Below are 25928 nucleotides of genomic sequence, written 5' to 3' on the forward strand. Positions count from 1 at the left end.
TGCCATGGATACATTGGTGCTGCTGTTAGAAGGAATGATCAAAGCATAGGCAGGTATGGTTAACAACCGAAGTTAGAATGGAAAGTATGCCACTACAGTTGAGAATAACAACCTAAATGTATAGTCCAGGCCCACTGGAGGTTTATACCAAATGCAATAGTCTGTACTGCTGGCTGAACATGCTGATGTGAAGCTGCTGCAGGTACAGCTACCCAGTGCTGCAAGCTAGCCTTCCAGTTCTACTGCCAGCATCATTCCTGTTTCCTGCCTGGGTATCAAGGACTGACAACAGGAGTCTTGTTTTGAGCGAGACAGTAGCAGGAATTGTGCTGAGGCTACTAAATTCATTTCACACAAACTATGAAAAGAGCAGAGCAAACTCCAAACTGGCATCTGCTGGAAACCGTTCTGTTTCTCACTGAAGATTGTGAGCATGAGCAAATATTTATTATTGATAAGATGATAGGGAAATAATTTGTATTTTACTGAATACATGAACTTCACAAAATAAACACCACAAGGACAGACCTCCAACAGAGAGGAATAAGTGTGAAATGAATGATTAAGCAGGAAATGTATGAATAAGCTTAGATGCCTGCCAGGAGTCACATTCCCAAAACCGCTGCATGTCTGCACCGAGGAAAACTCCAGTTACTCAGCTGTCATTGTAAACACGATCAATCTCCTTCTTTCTTTCTTATAAGAAGGAGAAAGAAGGAAAAAAGAAAAGAAAGAAAGAGAGAAAGAAAAGAGAGAAAGAAAAGAGAAAAGAAAAGAAAAAAGAAAAGAAAAGAAAAGAAAAGAAAAGAAAAGAAAAGAAAAGAAAAGAAAAGAAAAGAAAAGAAAAGAAAAAGAAAGAAAGAAGAAGAAAGAAAAGAAAGAAAGAAAGAAAGAAAAAGAAAGAAAGAAAGAAAAAGTCCTATCAGTATTACTGGAAACCAAGAAGAAAACTGATGGATAGTTTCACTATTACCCTTGTAGTACATTCCTGCACTTGATTTAAGAATGGGAGCCATTAGGTTAGCTTGGCCTAAAAGCAATGAAAGTCAATTGCTTTTACTGTGTGGCAGCAACATCTAAGGTTTTTGATAGATGAAGGCCAGTATATGACAGTTACCAAAGTATTAAAACTATTCCAGTCCTCACATATTTGTTTTTACCTATTATGTCTGATAGTACAAGATACGGTTTGCATTAACATCCCTCAAACTCTTTGTGTACTAACTACAAAATAAGTTGAGTACCCTTATACAAAGTTAAGATATATTTACTTTGCTAAAGCATGATCAATTAAAGTTCTCACATAACTTGGAGGAGAGGAAACAATAATCCTATCTAGGGATTACAACACTTTCACTTTGTAAACTCTAAACCTTTACAGTTTACAGTATAAAGATAATTTACAATAACGATCTACTCAAGCCCTTGAAGAATGGCTAACTATATAACACATTCACTAGCAATGAAACATAATGATAGGGCTCATGCTATGAAAAACTAACATTTGTTGACATAAATTAGCCTCTACTTAGTAATTACACTGTATGTCTGCAATAAGGTCAAGCAAAATGTAACCCTGGCAAAGGAAATACTGCATCCGTTATAGTCTAGACAGAGATATGTCAGAGAATTATGGAGGATAATTAATCAGTTAATGCTTTCCATGTGTTTCATGATATGTGGAGCCACGTTTCTAGAATAAAATGTTTGTGCTAATGAAGTCACTTTCTACTTTCTTAAAAGAAATAATACCAACTGCTGTTATTCAGTCCAGAGACAGTACCAAAAAAAGAAAGCATATAGCAATATAAACACATATAAACCCCCCCACAGGTGCACACACATCTTTCTTGCTGGGTTATTAACAAGTAATGATATATTTTCGTTCTAGATAATAATCATATCAAAGTATTTAAGGTACCTATAGATTTAGAGCAGCAAATGATAAAACAAATTGATTATTTACAGAAGGTGATCTACGTGTGTAGGCGTTCAAGGAACGTGTGGACGTGGCGTTGTGGGACATGGTTTAGTGGGCATGGTGGTGTTGGGTTGATGGTTGGACTTGATGATCTTACAGGTCTTTTCCAACCTTTGTGATTCTGTGATTCTGTGATACGTATACACAAATGTGACATAGAGGAGTAGTGTGCATCTACAGAACCAGCGCTTAATTCAGGTGCCTAATTAAGCAAGCCACCTAAAACAAGTCACAAATTGCTTTTATAATCAAAGGAAGGTGATTAATTTCCCTGAACTCCTCCCAGGTGGAGATGCTGCCTACTTAACTTTGGGTCCCTCAGTTTTCTTGATTAAAACCAAACAACAAAACCCTCAATGAAAAAAAAAATACATTCTAAGAAATCTGGGATTATTTCAGTGCTGAAAGACTCTTTTAGTCCACTTTTCTAACTGAGGGCAAAACCAAAATTACCAGTCCTCTCAAAAGTAAAGCCAAAAAGCAAACACATTATTCCTGTAGAAGCAATTAAAAATTCCCACATCATTCCTGTAAATCGTGGAAAATTTCAGTTCCGAAAAATGCATCATTCATGCGAATTTCCCTTTCCCCTGTTTCAGCACTGGTGATCCCAGTGGCAGCCACGCTCCACGCTGGTAGATCCTGTGCCTGTGTGTGGATGAGTTACTGAGCTCTTGCCCTTAGTAACCTCTGCAACCTAGTGACAGGGAAGGGTGACATGATTGTGCCAAGGAGGGGGCTAAGGAGGACTATGCTGTTTTCAAGACAGAGGATGTCTAGTGTACAAGACATCACCCTAGTTACATCACCATCCCTCGTGTGAAGTTAATAAAGCTGCATCTTCCTTCTTAAATTTGTCCCAGGGACTGATCGTTCTCTCGTGCACAGCAAATATACAAACTCATAAATGCTTGTTTCTGCCACTTGGTCATGCTGTAAGTAATTCGTCTCTGCTGTGCCCCCTTTATCACATGGGCTACAAAAAGGATGATCTCCTACCCAGTCTGTTAACTAAATATGAGATCTCCCTTGTTTCTGTGGGGCTACAAACCTTAAATACTTCTGAGGTCACAAGCTGTGCCCAAGGCCAGGCAGCCTTAGGTCTGCCCACTGACTGCAAGTGCTCACCTGAGCAGCCTGGAGTGCAACCAGACTGTGAGCATAAGCAGCTAACTGTAACACATGAGTAACTACCAAAACTACAGACGATAGTGCATATTTTCTCATATTTGCGTAGACTAGAAGACACTCCTCCTTAGCGTGAAGTCTGGCAACCAAAGACAGCAAGTATCAATCAAAATCAATTCATTTGACCGGTCTACTGAAAAAGGTCCTCAACTCAAATTAATTACATAAAAAGAACCCACGGAATTAAATTAATATTTTGATGTAAATAAAATATTTTTATTTTCTAACGTATTATGTATTTTTACTTTCTAGTGGATTACAAAAAATCACCCACATTTGTATATGCACAATACCTACATTGTGCCCCTTTATGACTATCTCTTTTGAAACACTTTCCAAGTATTGTACTTTTGCGCATAGTAAATCAGAGATAAAGATGAATGAATGACAGCAGGGGAAGAGGAGGAGGCATAACGAAATGCTACTGTCCTTCAAGAGAAAACGCTGAAGCTGTAACCAACTAACTATAATAAATGAGTACCTGACAGAAAGAAATGAGCTGTGAAAGTAAAAAAGCTACACTAGGATGAATACTTCAGAAGTACTTTGTCACAGAAATCCTCTGGATGTAGAGTGTGGTCCCAGCTAAAAATACTGTCAGGCAGATGTTAAATGCTTTTATATAGTACATGCAGATGCAGCTAAAATACAGATTTATTATTATTTTTTTAAAAAATAGAATGTGTTCATTCTTTCCAAGGGAAACTTTCTCAACAGTAATACAGAACTTGAAAATACAGTATGAAGCTAATTTAGGGAAGGCAATAGGAAAAAACCCTAAACTCCACAAATGTCTAATATCTTTGTTTAACTCATTTTTCAAGAGGGAAGTCTTCCATCCTGCTTGCCATATTAGACAGAAACTGAGCACAGACTTTGCTGGCAGAAGACAGAAAAATCCTCTCATCCTGTTGTGTTGTTGCCTTTCTGAGGCAGTGTCCACAAAGCCGTGTGTGTATCAGTGAGCTATAGCTGGAAGTCAGCATCACCTTGCCCTAGCTTTGAACCCTCTCAATCCACGTGTATGAGTGTTAGTTTTTATCATGTCCAGAGAAATTCTGAAATTGGATGAAACTGAATTAGTGACGAGCATCACATGGTTTTTACTTCAGTCTTTATTAAAGTCTCAATTTACCCTCAAATTAACTGTCCACTTTGCTAATCCTCTCAGAAAGGGGGAAATCCATTTGATTGCAAGTAATGGACTTCATCTTCCTTTCTCCAAGTGTTCTTATTAAATTGTCCTCCCTACTCAAGGAAAAATCTTACGAAGTGCTAAAACTCCTCTATGGAGATGTGTAGTGACAATAAGAACACAAGCTCAACACTCACTGGGCAAAGTTGCACAAAAGATGACACCCAGAAATGATCTGTTGCTTTTCAGCCTTCAGCTCAGACATTGTGCGCGGACTGTAAGCTAAGCAGGCTTGGTAGTCTGCAGCCTATTTCATCACACTGCCCAAGAGCTGTATTTTTATTTATTTACTTATTCATCGGGAGGCTTCCTGGGAAAATATTTCCAAACCAGATAAAAGTAACCAAGTTTGCAAGTGTGGTTAGTGGGGACTGCAGGTCTTAGGGCTTCAGTACTAAGGATATTACCAGAGAGCATTTCTCATGAGCTCTCGGTAGCTCACCAAGTTGCAGAAATGTGGAATGCCATCAAAGCCTTCTCACAGCAAAAGACTTGAGCACTGGCTCAGCTTGAGCTGCTGGCATTTATTACTCTTGTGCTTGAAGGGAGACAGTTGACATGCCCAAAACATTCTGAAAGGGGGTGATAAAATGTTTACTCTGTGATGTTGGCTGGCTTATCCAGTAGGATGAAGCAAGCTCAGTGTACTTCAAGCAGATATCTCTACTGAAAATCCTCAGACTGAGCAAAGAGACTAAATGATCTTCTCACTCCTAGGGGAAGTTTCTTCAGATTTGAAGCAGTCTATCATAAGATAATGAGGGAAAGCTGCACAAATACACCCTGCCTTTTCTTCACTATGCAGGGTCATGCGTTTTCCCATCTTCCTTTTTCATATTGCCTAGTAATGCAAACAGTTTTAAGAGAAGAAAAGCTAGTTAATATACAAATCAAGTGATTAGCACCAAAGAATCTCAACCTTACCAAATACTATTTTAGCATCTATGGTGGAATTGAGTGGGCATACAAACTCTGGATGATTGTGTTTCTCGTTTTCCTTGGGTAAATAAAACATCATCCTGTATCATCAGTCACTATGACCATGAGTGGTCCTACAGATTTGTCACAATCAGTTTTTCTTTCATGCTGAGACAAATACTTTCTGTGGATTCAGACTATACCAGTTTTTCAAAGTACCCATTCGAAAAGGACCATATAGGATTTTGGATAGTCAGCAAAGCAACAACAAAGGTAGACTCTGGTTCCCACTGACACCTGTGGCCCTTGTGATTCTTTGCAATGGGCCCAGACAGCTGAGACAGAATTGGCTCCATCTCTTCAGCTTCCCACGCAGTGACCACATGAATGCGCTGACACGTTCTGAAATACATGCAGTGCCGCACAGGCTTGGGGACTCTTCCCAAAAAGAAAATAGCTGTGCCACTGTGATACTCAGTTCTGCAGCTGGCCAGCAAGAAGGAAGCCTGTTGTAGTCAGCTGGGCTTGGAGTCAGCCCAAATCAAGTCAGCAGGCCACCAAGATTCAGGTCATACTTTATTACAGTGTCTGCCAAGCTAACACTCACTACTGCATAAACGAAAACTGTTCCAAAATGAAAAAAACCCCACAGAATCTAAGCCCTTTCAGAAAACAAATGACTTCACTTTATTCAGAGCATTCACATCCACACAGATTAAACCTCTGACAGAAGGAAATGTAAATTAACACTGCATAACCATGCAAATATGAGCGGACATTTAATTTTCACATTAGGCACTAGTTACCAGCAGGCATTCAACCTGAAAGGAATTAAAACCACTAAAAGGTGGGAAAATAGTCAGCCATTCAAAACATACTTGAGATACTCAACACACCCCTAATCCAAGGCTAGGGTACACCATAAGCAAGTCAGCCTAAGAGGCAGCAGTTGATAGTTTTGTCATCATCACTGAGTCCAAGAATATCGTAAGATGAAAGCAAAAAGTACTGAGGCACATTAATTCCTTTCATATGTGCGTGTATAATTTCCAGCAACAGTAAATTAGTAAACAGCAGGAAGAACACACTCCTGCCATAGCAAGAAGTAAGTATGTATAACTGTATGACACCCAGTTAAGTTGTTTTTTTTCTCTAAAGAACCTACATACATTCATCTTAAAGAGATTAAAAGATCCTAGTTGAAGAATAGGAACTAAATTTCAGCTAGGTCCTCAGTTATAAGACTCTGACATACAGGTCCAATATTTCTAATTTGTATGAAGCCCCAATGAAATATGAATGAGTTTCCTTGTTTGCCCAGTGATCACTTAAATAATATTTTGAAAACGGATGTTGACAGACCACTTTTTGGCTATCTCAGTGCAAAATCAATACCTTGGGAGTTCCTTCTGCATTTGAAGGCAGATTTAGGCAGAGCAGCCCAGCATCTCTTATCAGATAAAATGATGGAGGAAGGAGGAACGCCACAGAAGCTTGTTGCATGTTTTTAAGTATAGGAGAGCAAAAAGTGGAATTATGCTGTGCTATTTTTCAGACCAAAGGAGAATACAAAAGCCATTCCATAACATCAGTTTAAAACCAAAATTTCTGGTTGAGATTTTCATCAGTTTGAACCCAGAATAAACTTCCAGAGCTATGTGGAATTTGTAGCATCAATTTGATAGGTTGAAGTAATGCTTTTACCAGAAATGCTGAAAAGGCATTAAACTTCACAGTGCTATTTGAATACCACTGCTATAATTAATACAGTATGACCTTGTATCAACCTTATAAATTTGTTCATGAATATGCAAAGTGGGAGTAACTGCACTGTGAAGAAAAAGTGGGGTGCTTAAGTATCTGACATGGCTACACATTTAATTCTGTTGGTACTTTTCCCTTGAGTATCTTCTGAATAAAAGTATTACAGCAGCAATCAGAGGACACTGATCTATTCATACTAAAATCTCCCTCTCCCCCCAGATCTTAGCATTAGATTTTTATCTCAGCTACATTTCTGAACGATCACGAAATTCAGTAAGGAACAGCCTCTCTCATGTGTTGCAGAAATTCGTCTCCAAAACTTTATGCTTAAGTGGGATGCAATCATTGTGGCCTCTCACAATTGGTGTATATCTTAAGAAACTAAATAGATGATGGATATACAGTCTGTGCTATTTATTTTATGCTGCTCCCACATTTTCTTTTGTCAGTATGCAGCAGAACGTTATATTCAAAACAAATTATAGAAGTTCCTAAGAATAGGAATCCATAGACTTTGATGCTTAGAAGAGAACTGGAGCAGAAATCAGATGGTGGGATAAATGCATTAGCTGTAAATGTCTGTGAAACAGGTCATTCATCAACAAAACAGTTAAAAACACGTGATATTCAGGCTACACAGTTAATACAATTTGTTTTAACAAGGTAATTTGTTCCTTCCAAAAGTTCATCTATCCACAGAATACTGCTGGGTCAGTTACATTCAATTCATGTTTTAAAAGCACTTTTCCCCTTTGCTTTTCTGCTCTGAGAGCTTGCTACATATTTTTTCAGCTGAAAAATAATTCATGGTAATTTGTGAAAGGTTTTACAAGTATGAAAGTATGAAGTATGAAAATGTGAAAGGTATGGGGCTTTATAAAGAAAAATTTCTTGAGTTACTCTCCCATGCAATTTCTAATCAACTAATGGGGTGGGAAGATACATATTTTAATAGATCTTTGATTTTTACAATTGCTCCTGTACCTTCACTGTATGATGAAAGAAAACCGCAGCATTTTATGATTATGAAACTAAATCCAGGTTAGACTCTTAAAGCAGTAAATTCTTAAAATTCCTTAAAGTCCTCAGATGAGATTCTATTAACTTAAATTCATAGGAAAAAACAAGGCTCCAGACCGTGTATCAGGACAAAAACTCTTTTAAAGATTTTGTCTGGGATTTTTTCAGGTAGTCTTTGGACGAAGATCTCGTTCGGTGATAAATAAGCTTGACACTTCAGGTTAAGACAACGTTCTAACTTCAGGTTAAGGTAACATTCTGTGATTCTGTGTGTCCTCTTGATTTCTAAATTTCAGAATAGGGATTGTAAAGACCCTGGGAAATAACTGGGATTCAAAATTCAGTTTTCACTTGACTTTCCCTAATAAGTCTAAATGAATCAGAAACTATAAACCAAAGATACAGTATTTCCCTAACACACATAAAGCAGTCACAACCGAAATCCAAAAGGAAAAAAGTCAAAGTTTCACAGAGCTTAATGAGGTAAGAGGTAAGTAAATTGGGTGATTACCATGTCACACTGAGGTCTGGTAATTTATGAAAGATTAGTATTAAGAATAAATTTATAAGTCATAGGTATAATGCAGTATTTAGAGCTCTGAATTATATAAACCATTTCAAAGTACTCAAGTTATGTGAAATTAATTAGTACAATATTGTATTAAAGCTTCCTCCCTGCCCCCCGCTCCCCCCCTCCAATCACAAAAGTGTGCAAAGTGTAGTTTGTAAATAACCTCTTTTGGGAAAGAAAAAAATAACAGGAAAAGAAGGTCCAGTTTTGCTGCTGTTTTTCATATGATTGCATACTGATTTCAGCTGGATTACTGTGTGACTGGGGTTGCAGTATTGGCCCCACATAGCATAATTTTGAATGTATGAAGAACTTGCTTAAGAATGATAATGAATAAGCAGAAGAGAGTACTAAAATTGTAGTTAATAAGCAACTTCTAAATTGAAAGAGCATAAGAAACTCTCAAGAAACTGAGAAAAGGGAAGATCAGCGGAAAGAATAATAATTCATATACTGCAGTGAAAAACACAGGCAAAGATTTGACTATTCCTACATAATGACCACTGCAAACTATTTATTAGCATTGTATATGAGATGCATTGTATTACAGCACCTATCAGATATTATTTAAAGCTTTCAACAGTGAATGCATCAAAAAGCCAAAGGCATAGGAAGACTGGGGAAAAAAAAAGAACCCTCCTAGCATATTTGTTAGCATTAAACCTTATGTAATGCAACCTGATGTCTCTAAAACCTGTCAATATTAGAGTTTTAGAAACATTTGTGAAGTATTCTGAAGACCGCTACTTTCCTATGATACTGAGCACTGTCACTGATAATCCTGATGCAACTGATATTGACTGCTGTCCCTTCCGAACAACTTCAAAACAACTCAAACAAAAAGAGGAAAAGAAAACGGTGGATGACAACCAAACCAGTCTTAGAAGATTTTCTCCCATGGAAGATGACAATGGCCTTTCCATTTACCAGGTAAGCAGAGCAATGTCTCATCCAGCAATGCCATTACATCTTCTTGCTTTTCATTACCTCCCCATCCAGTGAGATCTTGAAATGGAAATAAAAGGCTTGTAACTAGTCACCAGTGGAGAGTGTGAGAGCTGTTCAGTTCATTGGGGGTGGTGGGTATTTGAGGAATGCTAGCTAAGGTATGCATGAGCATGAGTTACTCCAGTCATCTCCCGTAAAACACAGAGCTGTCTAATCTTTTCTTTCTGACATTCACTGTTTCCTCCATCCTACAGCCCCATTATCTTAGCTGAATACAACACAAGAATCCAGTCACCATTTCAGAGGTCAGCTTACACTTTTCTCCCTTGCACAAACTCAAACTTGACATTTTGTTCAGAGAGAGAGATTTTCAACAGCGACTGGGGAAAGGTAAACAAGAAAGCTGCCGCTAGTGTGAAGCAAAAGTAAGTTCAACCCTCTCCAAATGTTCTGGCTCTGCCAAAGAGCATTCATACAGACTAAGTGGGATGAAATTATCTGAAGAAGATGGATGAAGGCCAAATAAATATCTGAAGCAGTTAGAGAGGAGAGAAAGATGCATCTGGGAAATAAGGAGGGTTTGAGATCAGAAAGATATTAAAAAGCCATACTATGGGTGAAGGGACTGGATTTAGAAGGAAGACCAACCTGCTCAGGACAGCCATTCGAATTATTACAGCTAGCTGAGAAGGATTCAAGAGTTATAATATGCACAGTCTTTTGCAGGCAGATATGAGCTTATTTTGCACGAGCTGACCAGAAGCCATTCTGCTATGACAGCATACCATCAAGCACTTGGTAGTAAGCCTTGCTGCAAAGCAGTGTGTATTAGATCAGGCAACGTACCATTCTCATGTGGCCACATGTCCTCAGGCTGACCCAGAGTGCAGGCTACAGTAAGCTCACATCAGTTTGCAAATGGGCGTGCACATACACTCACAAAAAAAAAGAAGAAAAAAGAAAAAAAGAAAGATTTCAAGACCAATGTGCAACGAATCCATCAACTGTGAGGTAGGATGAACTGAGGTTTGCAGAATTAGGGATGGACATCAGTCCCTGAGAAGCAAGTGGAAAAATTAACAGCAAGATAGAGCTTATGGTGTGGGGAGACCAACACTGAACGTGCCCGTTCAGATAAAGGGCACTGTGAAGCCCCAGTTAATAATGGACACTTCTTTCAGAGGCAGCTTTTAAACTGAGACAGGTTAAACATCACAAGTGTGAAAAGTATAACACGGTGCATGTCTTTATGGAATGACTTCTGTCACAATGATTTGAGCAACTTTTTTTCTAGTGATCTGAACGTAATGTAACACAATTGTACTGCGAAACTCTTTTCAAAATCAATACAAGCCGCATACAAATACCTAGCTTCAATCACATATCCCAACACAGCTGGTATTCACATATACATACTTGCATTTAAGTCCAATACAAGTACATTTGCAATATGGAAGTTATTACCTTCTATATTTCATTCTCTTCTGATTACATATAAACTGTCAATAATTATTGCTTTTTCCTTTAAACTTTTCAGATGTTACTTCTGAAAGGGAGGCATTTCATTTGATGAAACAGCACAAAGAGAAAAAGGTGCTTGCTATATATATATAAAAATCCCTGCTATTTTACTTTGCTTCCTAATCAATGTTTTTTTTTTATTTAGCTCTTTGATGGATATCTGCTTTGAATGCAGCATACGACACAGATTGTATTACTGATACATAGTATTCACCTAACAATTTTTCCATGATGTACGTAAATATATTAAATAAAACGTTTTCATGTCTCTGAGATAGATTACAGAATCTCCAATATACAAGGAGGAAAAAAAACGCTTAAAAGAACTTGCCTAGTATGTTAAAATATTTCAACAAAACGATATGGATTGGAATTTAGAAACTGCCATGACTCAATCCTTTTGTAAGGCTTTGTCAGAACTGAAACTCTTCTTATTCATCCTATTTTCATTCTCACATTGACAGTGATTTTTAGGAACAGACAGATCATGCTGCACATATTTATATAAGTGCACCTTGGTGTTGCATATACAAGTTTGGCATACAAACATAAATATAAATAAATACCATACTTGTTAAGGATCTATTTAAGTATTCTAGTTGCACAACATTAAATTGGTTGGTCTCTTACTGAAATCCGTTTCTCATTTTCACAGAGCAGAAAAAATCTACTTAATATATTTATCACAACTCCAGCAATGGCATCTGGAACCCGTAAGGCATGTTAATTTTTTGAGCATCTTCATTACTTTTTGTGCTGATTAAATTGGGTGTAATAGTGAGAACATATTGACTTCACTTAAGCAACTGGGGAAATGGGACAAATCTGCAAGGAGAAAAACATCTGTAATACACAAGCTTGGATGAGAAGATTGGTCAAAGCTGTTAAGAAAAGAAAAATGGAAAACGCACAGCAGCGCTTCTAGAGATTGTGTTTTTTGAATGGCCTGAAGCTTTTTTTCTAATTAATTTCCAACTTTAAGTTTACCGCACTGAAAGTCATTGTCTTTGCTGACACAGAAACCTATTATTTACTTTACAGATGCCTAAGAATGAGAAATAACAACTCAAGCCAAAGCAAGCTGATTAAGGCAAAGCAAATGTTTTGCAGTACTCACCTTAGGCACCCAGTGGCATTGCGCAGCACCTGTGATGAATGGAGTTGTATTTTATGATCATCCTGGAGTGGAGAGTTTTCCCATCCAGAGTGAGGGATTATCACTGCATTGGTCAACACTGCGAGGGCATCCTGGATGATTGGCATTTTCAGTGCATCACAGGAGGACAGATTCCAGAGAACTCCTACAAAAAAAGCAAATGACTAATAATTAACACTTCTGCAAAAAAGATTGAATAGCTTTCGTAAAAAAACCATCAAAACATTTCACAGCATTGGTGCGCTTAATAAAGCTGTTTCTGTCAAGAAAAAAAAAAAAGAGTACATTGTAACTGGGGCTGAATGATACCTGCAGACTTTTTCAGTGGGAATACAGCTTTGATACACAACAAGTAGTCACAGCCACCTTGAAAACCTCTCAGAGCTAAGCCTAAAAACTGAGTAGCTGGTTATGATACAGGCCTATTTAGGCTGTGAACCACATGTGGAATGAAGGAGTATTACATGTATTTTTTTAGGGCTTGGACTTCAGATTTCTGCCTTCTAAATAAAACTAATAAAAACCAATAGCAGAAAACAGGTTCTGATTTACACTAAGACTATCACTGTTGATAGCTACACATTGAGAGAACAAACCCCCAACTCCTTCTGTGATCTTCAGTGTAATGAAAGAGAATGCACTGTCTAGCCTACTTGGTACTACAAGCAAAAAGACTTCTTCCACAACCTGATACAGTAGTATGGTATTATACTGGGCTTCAATGAGCCATTTTTTATTTTGTAAGTATTGTACTATACAAAGGTATAGAATACTACCATTTTTGCACAGAAACAACAAGCTTGATGGTGCAACTCACAAGGAGATTTACTGGAATTTAAAAGCCCCCTTCTGTCAAAATTCATAATGTTCCAAAAAAAAGGGAGAGCAATCAAGAGCCAAAGCTTTCCGAGCACAGCCGAAAGGATCAGTGTCACTGCAGATGTGCTACACAGAAAGCAAGCAAGAAATTGTTGGGGGCAAAAGAGACCCTGCTTTTCATTCCTTTGTATATATTTGTATATTTGCTGGAAAAGCACATTTGATTTTCGTGCAGTACCAAGAGCCTGCTGCTGCTGGGCAGCTGCTAGTGCAGGGGGAAGCTGGAGGGCAATCCGCTGCTCTGAAGGGGCAGTGGTCTTTATTTTTGCCCTATGTCCTCCCAGGAGTAGCTGTATAAGCAAGCCTGCCTCCTTCTCCCTCTCCTCTCGTCAACATACGTCCTCTTCTCTAGAGTCCACCCTACTCCTTAGTCTCCTTCCTGTAGTGACAGTAGCCTGGTGCCACACCTAACCTTGAGGGGAAAAATTCAGTTTTGTCTTTATGCCTATCAAGTCTTGAACCAACATAGAGAAAGATTATCATCATCATAGACATGAGGTTACAAATATGAGCATTACACTATCAAAAGCCAAAGTGAGTGGTGATGGGAAGAAACTGCTAAAGACCTTATGAACGTAGACTCAGACATTTATAAAAAGAAGCAGTAAGAACACCACTTGCTCAAGGCTTTCTTTAGCATTCTGTGTTTTGAAGAAGAGGTGTAATTAACAGGAATCAACCTACGTGTTTTGGTTTCCCTTTAAAATGAATTACCTCTACGGGGAGACTATTTCAGTTACACAATTTCATGTTGTAATTATTTTATATGGAACTGCATGCAAAGAAAGTTAGGCAGTTTAATGTAAAAATTTTGCTTAGCATACCAATAAAAAACCACACCTTAAAAATAATTGGTGTGTGGTAAATAGGCAGAAACGGACAGACTTTAGCTACAGACCAAAAAAAACCCCAAAACAGCAGAAATAAGAATACTGTTCATTTTTTCACTTAAGAATTGCTGCTTTAAAGGGAAAAGAGTCTTTGTTTGAATTCTGTTGTGAATGCCTTTATGAAAAGTAATACCGTATTTAAAGGAATAAAGACCTTCATAAAGATATTTATACTCGCTTCTCTCTGACCTGTTCTAGGTAGGCTTTATTGGCACATCTACTATTCCTGAAATACCTAGTATTTTGCTGGTTTTAGTCAGTACACAAACCAATGCGGTTGCCTTTTTTTTACATTTATCTAGACAGGTGTAAATGATGTGCATGGTATTGAAGTAGAGAATCAGGATGCAAATCTTTCTCCCTTCAAGGTCTGATTTAGTTCTTACGCATGACAATGTGTTGCTTTTTTGTGAAGAAGTCCTATTTTGGAAATGAAGCAGGAAAGAGTGCTTTGATGGCAACAAAACAGTACTTTGGGCTTCAAGAACTAGTCATAAACTGGAAAAGCAGAAAAAAATACAAAAGAAGCAAACCCAAGAGCCCTGTCAGCAAAATGCTTAAAAATGTGTAGGTATACGCTATTTTCTATTTACTCTAGGTTCTTGCTAGTTAAAAGTAAATTCACATAAACATCCTGATAACTTGGTATTCAGCAATAGTTGAGATGCCCAGAAATATTCTTTTAAGACCTTTTTCTCTATTTAAAATCCACTTGACACTGCACACGAGCTTTTGCTCAAAGAACTGCCATAGTAACAGGCAAGCTCCAAATCCAAATAAAAATGTACATATTCACTCAAGAGCCAGAAAGTGGGGTCTGGGTTCAGTAACTGGAAATGAAACCTTCACAGTAAGAGGATAAAGGGATCACCAGGCTAAAATAGTTGTTCCACCTTCTCCTAAAATGATTGTAATTCAAGGCAGAATCAAGTAAAATGGCACTGTCCAGTAAGCCTGACAACATCTTCCAAGTTTTTGCACCTCACACAGTTTTAAAGAGCAAGATAATCTTCTTCCACCCTAGAACAATGCTGTTTATCTAAGTTTAAGTCTTTGAATACTACCAACCACATTAATGAAAAAAACAATTTTAGTCTGACAAGTTATAATTTATTCTCACAAGTAGTGGAGTCTGCTACTTGCTGAGGTTGGCATTTTAAGCGCCTCCTTGTACCCTCCCTTAATTAAGGATGTGCAATGATGAAAGGGCACTGGCAATTCATTTCCCATTACTTTTGCTGAGGATGATCTGGAGCTAGATTTATGTGGGGTCTAAGAAGATGACCCATTCCCTTGACTTTGCAAGGGGAAGTGATAAAAAAATAAATCTTTTACCTGAGGCACCTTCCACTATGGAGCTACCTCTCCTCCATATGACTGTGAACATAGTTTTCAATCATTACATGCCCTTTAAGACTATAGTAAGGAGCTGGTCACTGAGATCATTTGCCACCTTACTCTGAAAGCGCTGACTGAATTGCGTTTCTGAGCACAATAGGCAAGTCTGGAATAGCCTCAGAGGTGCCTCGACTGTCCCCTAAATCATTTGTGTGTCATCAGCTGCCCACAGGAAGGGAAGGGACCAGACTCAGCATACCAGTGATTCATTATGGATAATGGGACCCATCCTGCTGTATATGGATTGGAAGAGAGCTGTTAATCCAACAACTCAGTAGTCCAACTCAACAGTTCAGCATCCGTAGACTGACTCTTGGGAGAGAAGGGGAAATAAGGAACTAATCAGATCAATGCTGAACATTCTCTCACTCAATCACTTGCATTCATAGTATCTTATTTCCTCCTTGCTTTTAAGGTTGTGATGCATTCAGAGTAGGCATTTTGCCTCCGCATTTGCAGATCACTTCAGGTTGTGTTGAATACTACATAGAAAGAAAAAAATAGGTACACAAGACTGATCATGTTTATTTGCAGGCTGAAGTTTTTCACCCTTACATATAACAAACTGAGGCGCATGGAAGAAGTATCTTGCAATCTCATGTTGAGTTTAAAACTAAGGAGAAACTGGTACTGAAAGCATTCAGCTGGTCCCAGTTGGAAGATGGATTTTGGGTCTGAGTACCAGTTACTAGTCTTGCAGACATCAGATGAAGGACTCTTAGAAGAGTCTACGGGAATGCTTGCTATGGAGATCTTGCTGTACCAAGTTACAACTTCTGGAGTAGCTTATCAGAGGACCATGCATCTGCCATGTTCAACGGGTTATTTAACGCACTAAATGTGCGTCATCTTTTCTAAGAAGGCCTTTCACAGATAATGACAATTAAATTTAAAAACTGGTTACGAATTTTGAAAAAGGTTATAAACAACCTTTTCAAAGACATAACTGTACAGATATAGTTCATAAGGAAAACTACACATAGATCTTAGTTAAAAGGCGATTTAAGTTTGTTGCCACTGGAAGAGGGAACTGAGAGAACAGAGAACCAGTAAAACTTTGATTTATCTTTCTTTTAGCCGAAGTCCAGAAGACTGAAGGCAAGACAAACCCTTTTAAAAGCACAGTCCAGGCTGATGAGATGTTAGTACTGCTTAGCAGACAGAACTTATCCGCCACGCTTTCAGCTTAGAAACAGCACTCCTTTTTACAAATATTAATTTAAGCTATTGCAATAGATACCACATCACTTACCCTAAAGAAGCAAAGCAAAATGTTTTTAAAATTTGAAGACACTCAATTTAATGGAGCAGTCTGAGCCAAAAACCCATCATCTCTGAATCAGACTGGAGCTCAAACTCATCCTGATTAAACTCTTCAATGCATTTTTTAGCCAGTGTTTTACTGAGAACTCGTACTCGCATATGTGTATCTATAGTCAGATATAGCTAAAGACTTGATGAGCCACATGCTATCCTTATTCCATTCAAAGTTAAGAAAATAGAGATTATACACTTCCATGCAAAAAATACCACCCTAGCAAGAGAGCATGTGCAAAATCAGGGAAGTCCAAACAATTATTCAGTGCATGATGAAAAGCTACCTCAAATTATGACTTTTATATATATAAACAAGCCCCTTAAACCAACATAGACTACAAATATAAATGGAAACCAAGAAACTGGAAAAGTCAGCATTTCCAAAAAGCATTGCCCGTCCCACACTGCCACTATGTATTTTATTTTTTTATGGTGCTGCAAAAGATGTACTTTTCCAAATAAATTATAGGGTAAAAGAATCATAAGTAAACGAATATTACTGGGAGAAACAAGACTTTGATTCTTCTCAATTTGGTATATTTAAGTCAGCCTTAAATTTATACTAAGATTTTGCTTATTTGATATTCTTTCTTTGTTAAAAATAAAAATCTAAATGTCTTCCAACTCATCTAGGTTTTTCTTTCCCATCTTAGTTTAACAGTTTGGTCATGGACTGATGCAGAGTGCCATTTGGTAGAGCTGGGAGACCCTGCATCTCAGTAAGAGTGAACTCAGCTTTGGCAGACTTCTTTGTTTATATGCTGAAGACACAGGGGTACTACAGGGAGTTTCCCTCTTGAACATGACAATTAAGATTGAAATCTGAGAGCTTGGCACAGAAGCCAAGCACAAGGGATCTTTTGCTGGAGGCCTTAGGAAAAGCATCTTCTACCCCAAGCTCTCAAGGGCTAGAAAAGTCATTTGCTGACTTTTACTGCAGCTTTGACACCTGGAGCCCCCCCCATAATTGCAATGCTTCTCTGCAGAGCTGGATCCACTCCCTGGCAGCAGGGTGTGGGGTCCCCATGTTTTGCATCAGTTCTGCAGAGTTCAGGGCAGGGACAGAGGGGAAATCATTCATCTGGCTAAAAAAAAATACATCTGCTTAAATGCAACTAGTATTTAAGAAGCTCAGGAGCCACCCCAGAACTTCAGGAAAACTTAACTGATATGCTTAAAAGGTGCTGAATACCAACCACAACAGCATTTCTTAACGCTAAGTGCAAGAAGACTTCACAGCTAGCTCAACCGTCAAGGTGAGGAATTGGTCTTGGTAACAGACTTTCTGTTGGAAAGAGAAAGTGGCTCATTTAAATTCTGGCACCTAAACAATTCACAGCTCATAAGACAGCTCCTGAAAAGCACACTTTAAAAATAAGTTTAAAATTGGAGTAACAGAGGAGGAAGTTTCACCAATTTTCTCGAAATAATTTTTTATCTGGTTACTGAATGAATACCTATGTGCACCTTCCTGTAATTCACTTATTTACATGCACAGAGGTGATTTTCTATCTATGTATAAGATGACCCATGAGAAGTGCAAATTGAGAAAGACCGCGTTTCAGTGAAAGTCGTAAGCACGAAGGAGTTTAAGGAACAGTAACAAAGCTCCAGCCAGACAAGGTGTTTTCCCTTTGCAGCCACTCATAGCCTTACAAAGCAAAAAAAGAATAAAGATTATTGTGGGGTTTTTTTAATTACAAACACAGCTTGATCTTGACTACATGTAAGTCCATGACTACACATAAGTAATATCAGCATTTCCTCTGAAAAGCTCTTTCTTTCTCAATTACTGCTCTTTTCACTCCAAAATCACATCTAGGATTTTATTAAAACAAAAAGGAGGGACTGATTTTAATATTGCTTGCAAACAAATCCTGTCCAAATGCTATTGCATTAACTGGAAAAGTCTGTATTCTTCTCACAGGACTTGATTTTGACCTAATGTTGCTGCTCTCTCTCTGCTGTACACTTTAAAATAATGTATAACTGTGAAAGGGAAGAACTGTCACACAAGAATGTTAGACAGTCATTAGCTTTAATGTTAGGCAGTAGAGGAATTACTACAAGAGTTGCATTAAGTTACTGTGGAAAGACCAGTGGTTCCTGCTTAACTTGTTTTCTTAACTGATGAAATTAAACTGGTCCCATCAAACACAGAAGCCAAACCAAAAGCAATTAATTCCAAGTGAGAGAAAACCAGGAAAAATAAATGAACTGTTTTCAAACAAAATTTTATCCTAACACATGACTAATGGCAATACCATTCTCAATGAAATACGTCATTAGAAAACAAGGAAATCAAACAAGGATGCTTACATGAATGGAAGGATTTTTTTTTTCAATACTTACACATTTTACTGAGTAATTTTTTACAGCACCCAAAATGAAAATATATGCTTGGTAACAGACACTAACACAGAGAGCAAAAATGTTATACTTAAAACTGAATATCTAGTTACAGCTCTAAGTACCAAACTCCTTTCTCATAAGAACCAATTAGGGAGTCAGTCCTACCTATAAAGTCACACCTACATCCAAAGTGAAAGGCTCAGTGTACGCTTACTAAAAGAAAAAAAAAAAGAAAAAGAAAATAAAGAAAAAAAGAAGAAACACTGATTTGCTAGCCAAATCTTAAAATTGCTATATAAGATAAAGACAGCACTGAAAATAGCATTCTTGGGGGGGCGGGGGGGGGGGAGGCAGTTCGCCTCTGAACCTAAAAATAAAAAATAGAATTAGTGGTCACAGTGAAAAAAAGTAATTTCATCACAAAAAGAAAATGTTTCAGTATATCCTCAAACTCATTTTGTAAAAAAAAAGTGAAATATTCAGATCTGTTTCAAAACAAAAACTATTTTCAAAAGAAAATGTAAATAGTCTGTGTTGCAAATGGTAAACATTTCAAACTACAGAGTGGTTTTAAACTGCAAGTGTTTTAATAGTCCATCATTCAGGCAGGGGCATCAAAATTATATGCCGAGTTGAATTTTTCCAAAGGATTACTACTTGCTGAGAAAGTTCAATGCAGCTGTGATGTCAGGCCATATGCTGCAACAGATGTCTTCCATTTATCACTCCAGATTGCCTTGTTTGATAGTTCCTCTTAAACTTAGATTTGACCAAAGTAAAAAAAAAAAAAAAAAAAAAATCATTTATGTAGCATATTAACAAGCAAATTATGAAGTTGGTTTCATTGCCATATGAATCAAAGTGACTTGAATGAACTTTCCATAGTAGATGCATGTCACTGATTGTACAGGCGAAAAATAAGTTATTTCCCATTTAGACTTGGAAGTTGATGTGGTTCATAAATGGGAGTGATCCCAGTGCCAGAGAGAAAAGGAGAGCAAAAAGGGACCACCTTGTTGTTTGTGTTGAGACTGAGTGTGGTAAATCCAGGACAACTGAATGGGAATTTGCCTGGGAAGCAAGGAGAAGGAGGCAGGCTGTGATGGGAAAATTGATGAAACCAGCCACAAGCAGATCCCTAAGAGAGAGGGACTCCCCTGCCTGGAGCATCGCACTGCTCCCAGCAAGACCTTGGCACCCTGGTGACTTCTTCTGGCTCTCCCCCCTTCTCCTCTATGGCAACAGGCACTGCCAGCCTGAGGAAGGTTTTCTATCACCTTTTTAATTGGTACATTCCCTTTTACCTATAACAATATTGTGAGTGCAACAACTTGCACAAGAAATCGGTGCCCTAGCCTGTTGCTAAGAAAGCAGGGCAGAAGATTTTAGAAGGCATCTATTTCAAAACCTCTCCTTATTTGACTGGGAGCAGCGGGGGGGAGAAGTAGTTAATCTGATACTTCATAAAAAAGTTGAGAATGACCCTTCATGAACACAACAAATCCTATCAGTGGGTTTTCCCATTTTCAGAGCCGAAACAGTGACAGCATATTGAGAAAGGGGGCAAAGATTGTTTTATAATTAGACAGTAAATTGTAACAGGTTTTGTATAAAATGATTCAGTTGAAGTGCCAATATTGTTTGCGTAAGTGTTATTTGATAAGACAGCATCATTTCTGGAGCAAAATTACACAAGTTATTAAATTACTTTTAGATTTGCTATAAATAGGATATGTTTTGAATGGCTCTGAAATTTCTTGAAGATGTCTTAGCCTGTATGTTGGAAATCAGTTTCCCAAAAACTTACAGGTGTAAGCTGTACAGCCTTTTACCTTCCCAGTTTGCAGGGAAAACGGCTATGAAGATTTGGTGTCTCGGTAAGTGATTTCACAATGGGTTCATAGGAAGACTTTATAAAATGCCAGTTAATTCCTGCTCTGCATTTTTTGGAAATCAGTTCCGCATTTCTAGAAATGATGACAATGTTTTCTGTAGGTGATGCTAAAATCTAAAATCTAAACTTTGTCATTCTGTAGAATGGTACTGTAAAGTACAATGGCGTTCCTCCTTACATGGCTGTGCCTTGGTACAGCACATCCACTGACCGTGAAATGTCAGCTCGTTAGTCTGGAGAATTACAAATAGATATTTAAACTATTTTTTAAAAATTATGATGATGCAACAGTGATTTTTGAAGACTCTCTGTAAAACCTGAAAGTAACTGATTACTGGGGCGGATAAGCAGAGTAGCCCTGTCGCCCGCTAACCATGCTCTTGCCATTGCTAGTAACAGGCCAGAGGGTTTGTACTACCTTGGTGAGACCTCCGATGTTGAGCTACTTGAAGTTGTGTTGGGGTACTTGGACCTTTAGATGGATCAACTCTAACAACCACTGCAGCAGACCAGGTGGCTTCATTTGTTTTGCTTTTGCTTAGCTTTGCACAACGGTGTGGCATAAGTAGAATTCTATCAAGGTAGCAGTAACAAGTAGGTTTTTTGCATACAACACATCCTTGGTTTCCCTTTTCCCCATAACAAGATTTTAAATGTAATAGCAAGGAACCATAAGCTATTCTATGCAAAGTTTGAGTTGTGAGATGAAATTCATATCTTTACTGCAATCTGAGGCTTTCAGGAGATTTGATGGAGTTTGGCATTTTATATGAAATTCTCGCTGGCTCACAAAACTCAGGGCAGAGGCTGAACACTTTGATTAAAAGTATCTCAAGCAATGGGAGGGAGTCAAACTACTATGTAATCTTTGGGAACTGAAAAGGCTTTTGTACTTGAAAAAAGAAATACTGAAGAAACTATAATATGTAATTCCTCACTCAGCCATTGGCTTCAATCCAGAGTAAACAAATACAAATTTTCAACACACAAATAATTTTATTAAAGTTGAAAACAGCTGTTATTTAAAACACCTAATTAGAACTAAATTAGTACAAAAGATTTAATCAACTTTTAAAATTGATTGTGGTAGGATATTGTACTTACAATTACATCCATTTAAAGAAAGAGTAGGAAAGATTTACTAGCGCTAGTACCCTTCAAATCTCCCTTTTCAATGAAAAGCATTTAAAACATACAAGCAAATTTTAGTGTCTAAGCAAGTAGATTTGAAAATTGTGAATCTTATCCTGAATGTATTATTTAAAAATTAATTAAGCTTAAAGTTTGTAAGTCAACTGCCTCTGTGCTTGGCAAGTTCCTCGAAGCACTTGTTTAAAGTTATTACAGGGAATTTGCTTATCTGCAGAGGAGAAACTAAGCAAGAAATGAACATTTTTTCTTACCAAAATCAAAACAAGCACTTCTGAAAGCTGTGTTTTGTGCTAGCAGTTATCTATCTCCAAACGTAACCTTCTAATTTCCTTGACTTGACAGGACATAGTGATGGGATGTTGGAGGCAGAGAAGCTAATTCACAGAGCTGCATCTTAAGAGGCATTTGTATAATTTCTGCATTTATCTCATGTCTCCATTTTCTTTAACTACATAGAGTTATGAGCCCCAAATGATATTTGGCAGTCTTATTCTCTTAGCTAAGCATATACGTAACCAAATTTATGTCGACCTTGTAGCAGCAGTATTACCATGGTTATGCCATCATGACAATTTATGCACATAGATGGATTTTCACATCATCTGTTTGAAAAGTTTGTGATATCCAGGATATGTATCTGAACCTAAAGCATATCACATAATTTTCAGTTAATGTAATGCCGAAATCCTCTCTTTGGTTCCAAAAGCAACCCACTTTTCATATTCATCTTCCTACCTATCTTTTTAAACTAAATATCAAAAGCTGCTAATTAATTAGGCCTTTCACTGGCCAGGCTTCCTTATACTTACAGTGCTCCATTACAAAACTTGAATATAATGTAAGAAATGGGATATTTAATATGATCAACACTGGAATGACATCTAATATAAACCTGCAAAAAAGGGGATATAATAGAGATTTTAAGAATTACATGAAGGTGAAATACTGTAAGAATGAAACTCATGGAAGAGTTTGATTCTTCTTTACTTGAGTCTGTGGGAAACTCACCTCAGAGTGGGATAAAACAGCCTTTACTCAATGTATTGGGTTTGCGTGGCAGCGCTTTGGTAGCAGGGGGGGCTACAGGGGTGGCTTCTGCGAGAAGCTGCTAGAAGCTTCTCCTATGTCTGATAGAGCCAATGCCAGCTGGCTCCAAGACAGATCTGCCACTGGCTAAGGCTGAGCTAATCAGCAACAGTGGTAGCGCCTCTGTGATAACATATTTAAAAAGGGGGGAAAAACTGGGAAGAGGCAGCCGGAGAAGAGAGGAGTGAGAATATGTGAGAGAAACAACTCTGCAGACACCAAGGTCAGTGAAGAAGGAGGGGGAGGAGAGGCTCCAGGCGCCGGAGCAGAGATTCCCCTGCAGCCCGTGGTGAAGACCATGGTGAGGCAGGCTGTGCCCCTGCAGCCCATGGAGGTCCACGGTGGAGCAGATATCCACCTGCAGCCCGTGGAGGACCCTTCCTGTGGGAAGCCCACGCTGGAGCAGGCTCCTGGCAGGACCTGTGGAGCCGTGGAGAGAGGAGCCCACGCTGGAGCAGGTTTGCTGGCAGGACTTGCGATCCCGCGGGGGACCCACGCTGGAGCAGTCTGTTCCTGAAGGACTGCACCCCGTGGAACGGACCTATGCTGGAGCAGTTCGTGAAGAACTGCAGCCCGTGGGAAGAACCCACGTTGGAGAAGTTCATGGAGAACTGTCTCCTGTGGGAGGGACCCCACGCTGGAGCAGGGGAAGAGTGTGAGGAGGAAGGAGTGGCAGAAACAACGTGTGATGAACTGACCGCAACCCCCATTCCCCGTCCCCCTGCGCCGCTCGGGGGGGGAAGAGGTTCAGGAGTGAAGTTGAGCCTGGGAAGAAGGGAGGGGTGGGGGGAAGGTGTTTTTTTTAAGATTTGGTTTTACTTCTCATTATCCCACTCTGATTTTGATTGGTAATAAATTAAACTGATTTCCCCAAGTCAAGTCTATTTTGCCCATGATGGTAGTTGGTGAGTGATCTCCCTATGTCCTTATCTCGACCTATGAGCCTTTTCCTTATATTTTCTCTCTCCTGTCCAGCTGAGGAAGGGGAGTGAGTGAGCAGCTGTGTGGTGATTAGTCCGGCTGGGCTTAAACCACGACACTCACTTTCAAATCAAATTTCCAAAGAGCAATAGGGCTACTAATAGTTGCCACCTCTAAACGAAAAGTTTATATCACGATAAAATTTCACATCTGTGTTTACACACTCCAGTAACTAAGCTAATGTCAAGGGCACTTTTGCAGAAAAGTATTAAATTGATAAACTGCTTCAAGATTCTAAGTACTAAATAGTCAGCCCTTTGCCATAATATTGTTAAATATGATTTACTATACAAAAAATCACAAGTGTAATACCTTACAAAGTCTAATTAGAAAATAACATCACAAATAATAGGAAACAACTACAGGTGTGTGATTTTGACTTTGGGAACCCCCAACAGAAGAACTGCCATTGTATTAGGAAGTTAAAAATTCTAAAGAACGGGCCAGAATTACCTTAAAAAAAAAAAAAAAAAAAAAAAAATTCATAATAAACCTTCCACTGAAGTATGCCAAAAGGTCCATTTAAATAGAATACTCCCTTAAACCTGCTTTACACATCACTGCAGGCTCACTAACTTGCAATTACACTGACTAGCAAAGACACATGCAAAGCTCAACGGGACCTTCTGCAGTGCCTTGACCAACCTGCCAACACTTTAGGCACAATACAATACAACACTTTAGGTAAGCAGTATGCAATCAAAAGGAGGTTTAAACTGCAGCAGTTACCTCAGACCAGATAGATGTAAGGAGGACAACATATAATTGCTTTCAGTAACACTGACAGACTACCAATAAGGTTATAAATACTTCATTATAAACATGTGGCATCTACTAAAAATGGAACAGGAATGTAAAACAACTACATAATAACGTTGCATAACATGGGGTGACAACAGAGGACCAACCAAGCCAAAACACAAACTGGCCACAGCTGAAATTAAGGACAACACTAAAAGGAATATTGGAATCCAAAATCTGGGAAGCAAATGAAATATTTTTCCTGTCCAACCCAACCATGGGCCAAATACACTTGGACAACTAGTACTTCTTTGAAAGGAACATTATAAACAAAACGTCTTATATTTTTTTTCAGTAATGGAATATATGCTTTTTGATTCAGTGAATAAAAACGTGAATGAAATATACAGAGTCTACATCTCTCTGTCTACATAGAGTATATATGTATAGTGTTAATTTATGCTTTTTTAAAAGTTTTTTTTGTAAATGTGATCAATTTCATAATTTATATATTTTCAGTAGACAATAGTTAAATCTCTGACACCTTAATGTCAATAAGCAGCAGGCTGGCTGCCAGCACAGGAAAAAACAATTTTCCCTGTCAATATTTATAGCTATATTTCTTTATTATCATGTGCTTTCTAAAGGTAGATGATCCACTTTTAGCCTTCAATCACATATGGTATATACAGTTCTAAAATGGGTGATACAGTCACATAAGGGGCCTCTTTAAATGGAATTGTTTTTAATTCAGCTAGCTTATTGTTCATAGGCAGAAACTGTGTTTCTAGTTGTGATGGATTTTGTCAAAATGAGAAGAATAGCAGTTTAAATCATTTTGTCTGAGACAGATACACAGTTATCAGATGGAGCTGATGGAACAAGGAGCCAGCATAGGTTGAACCTAGCAACAGCTGCTTGACCTCACCTTCTCCACAAGGCAACAACAGGATTCCTGTGTTACCCTTGCTAACAC

General features: G+C 38.3%; 1 protein-coding gene across 1 annotated transcript in view; it reads right to left on the bottom strand.

The window, feature by feature from the left end:
* CTNND2 (catenin delta 2) overlaps nucleotides 1-25928 on the bottom strand; it is a 556320-nt gene that overhangs the window by 120810 nt on the left and 409582 nt on the right. Inside the window, exon 11 of the mRNA XM_059836017.1 lies at nucleotides 12224-12407. Within this exon, the coding sequence (XP_059692000.1) occupies nucleotides 12224-12407 (184 nt within the window). The remainder of the gene's footprint in view (nucleotides 1-12223; nucleotides 12408-25928) is intronic.

The sequence above is a fragment of the Gavia stellata genome, chromosome 3, assembly GCF_030936135.1.
Source record: "Gavia stellata isolate bGavSte3 chromosome 3, bGavSte3.hap2, whole genome shotgun sequence".
Lineage (NCBI taxonomy): Eukaryota > Metazoa > Chordata > Aves > Gaviiformes > Gaviidae > Gavia > Gavia stellata.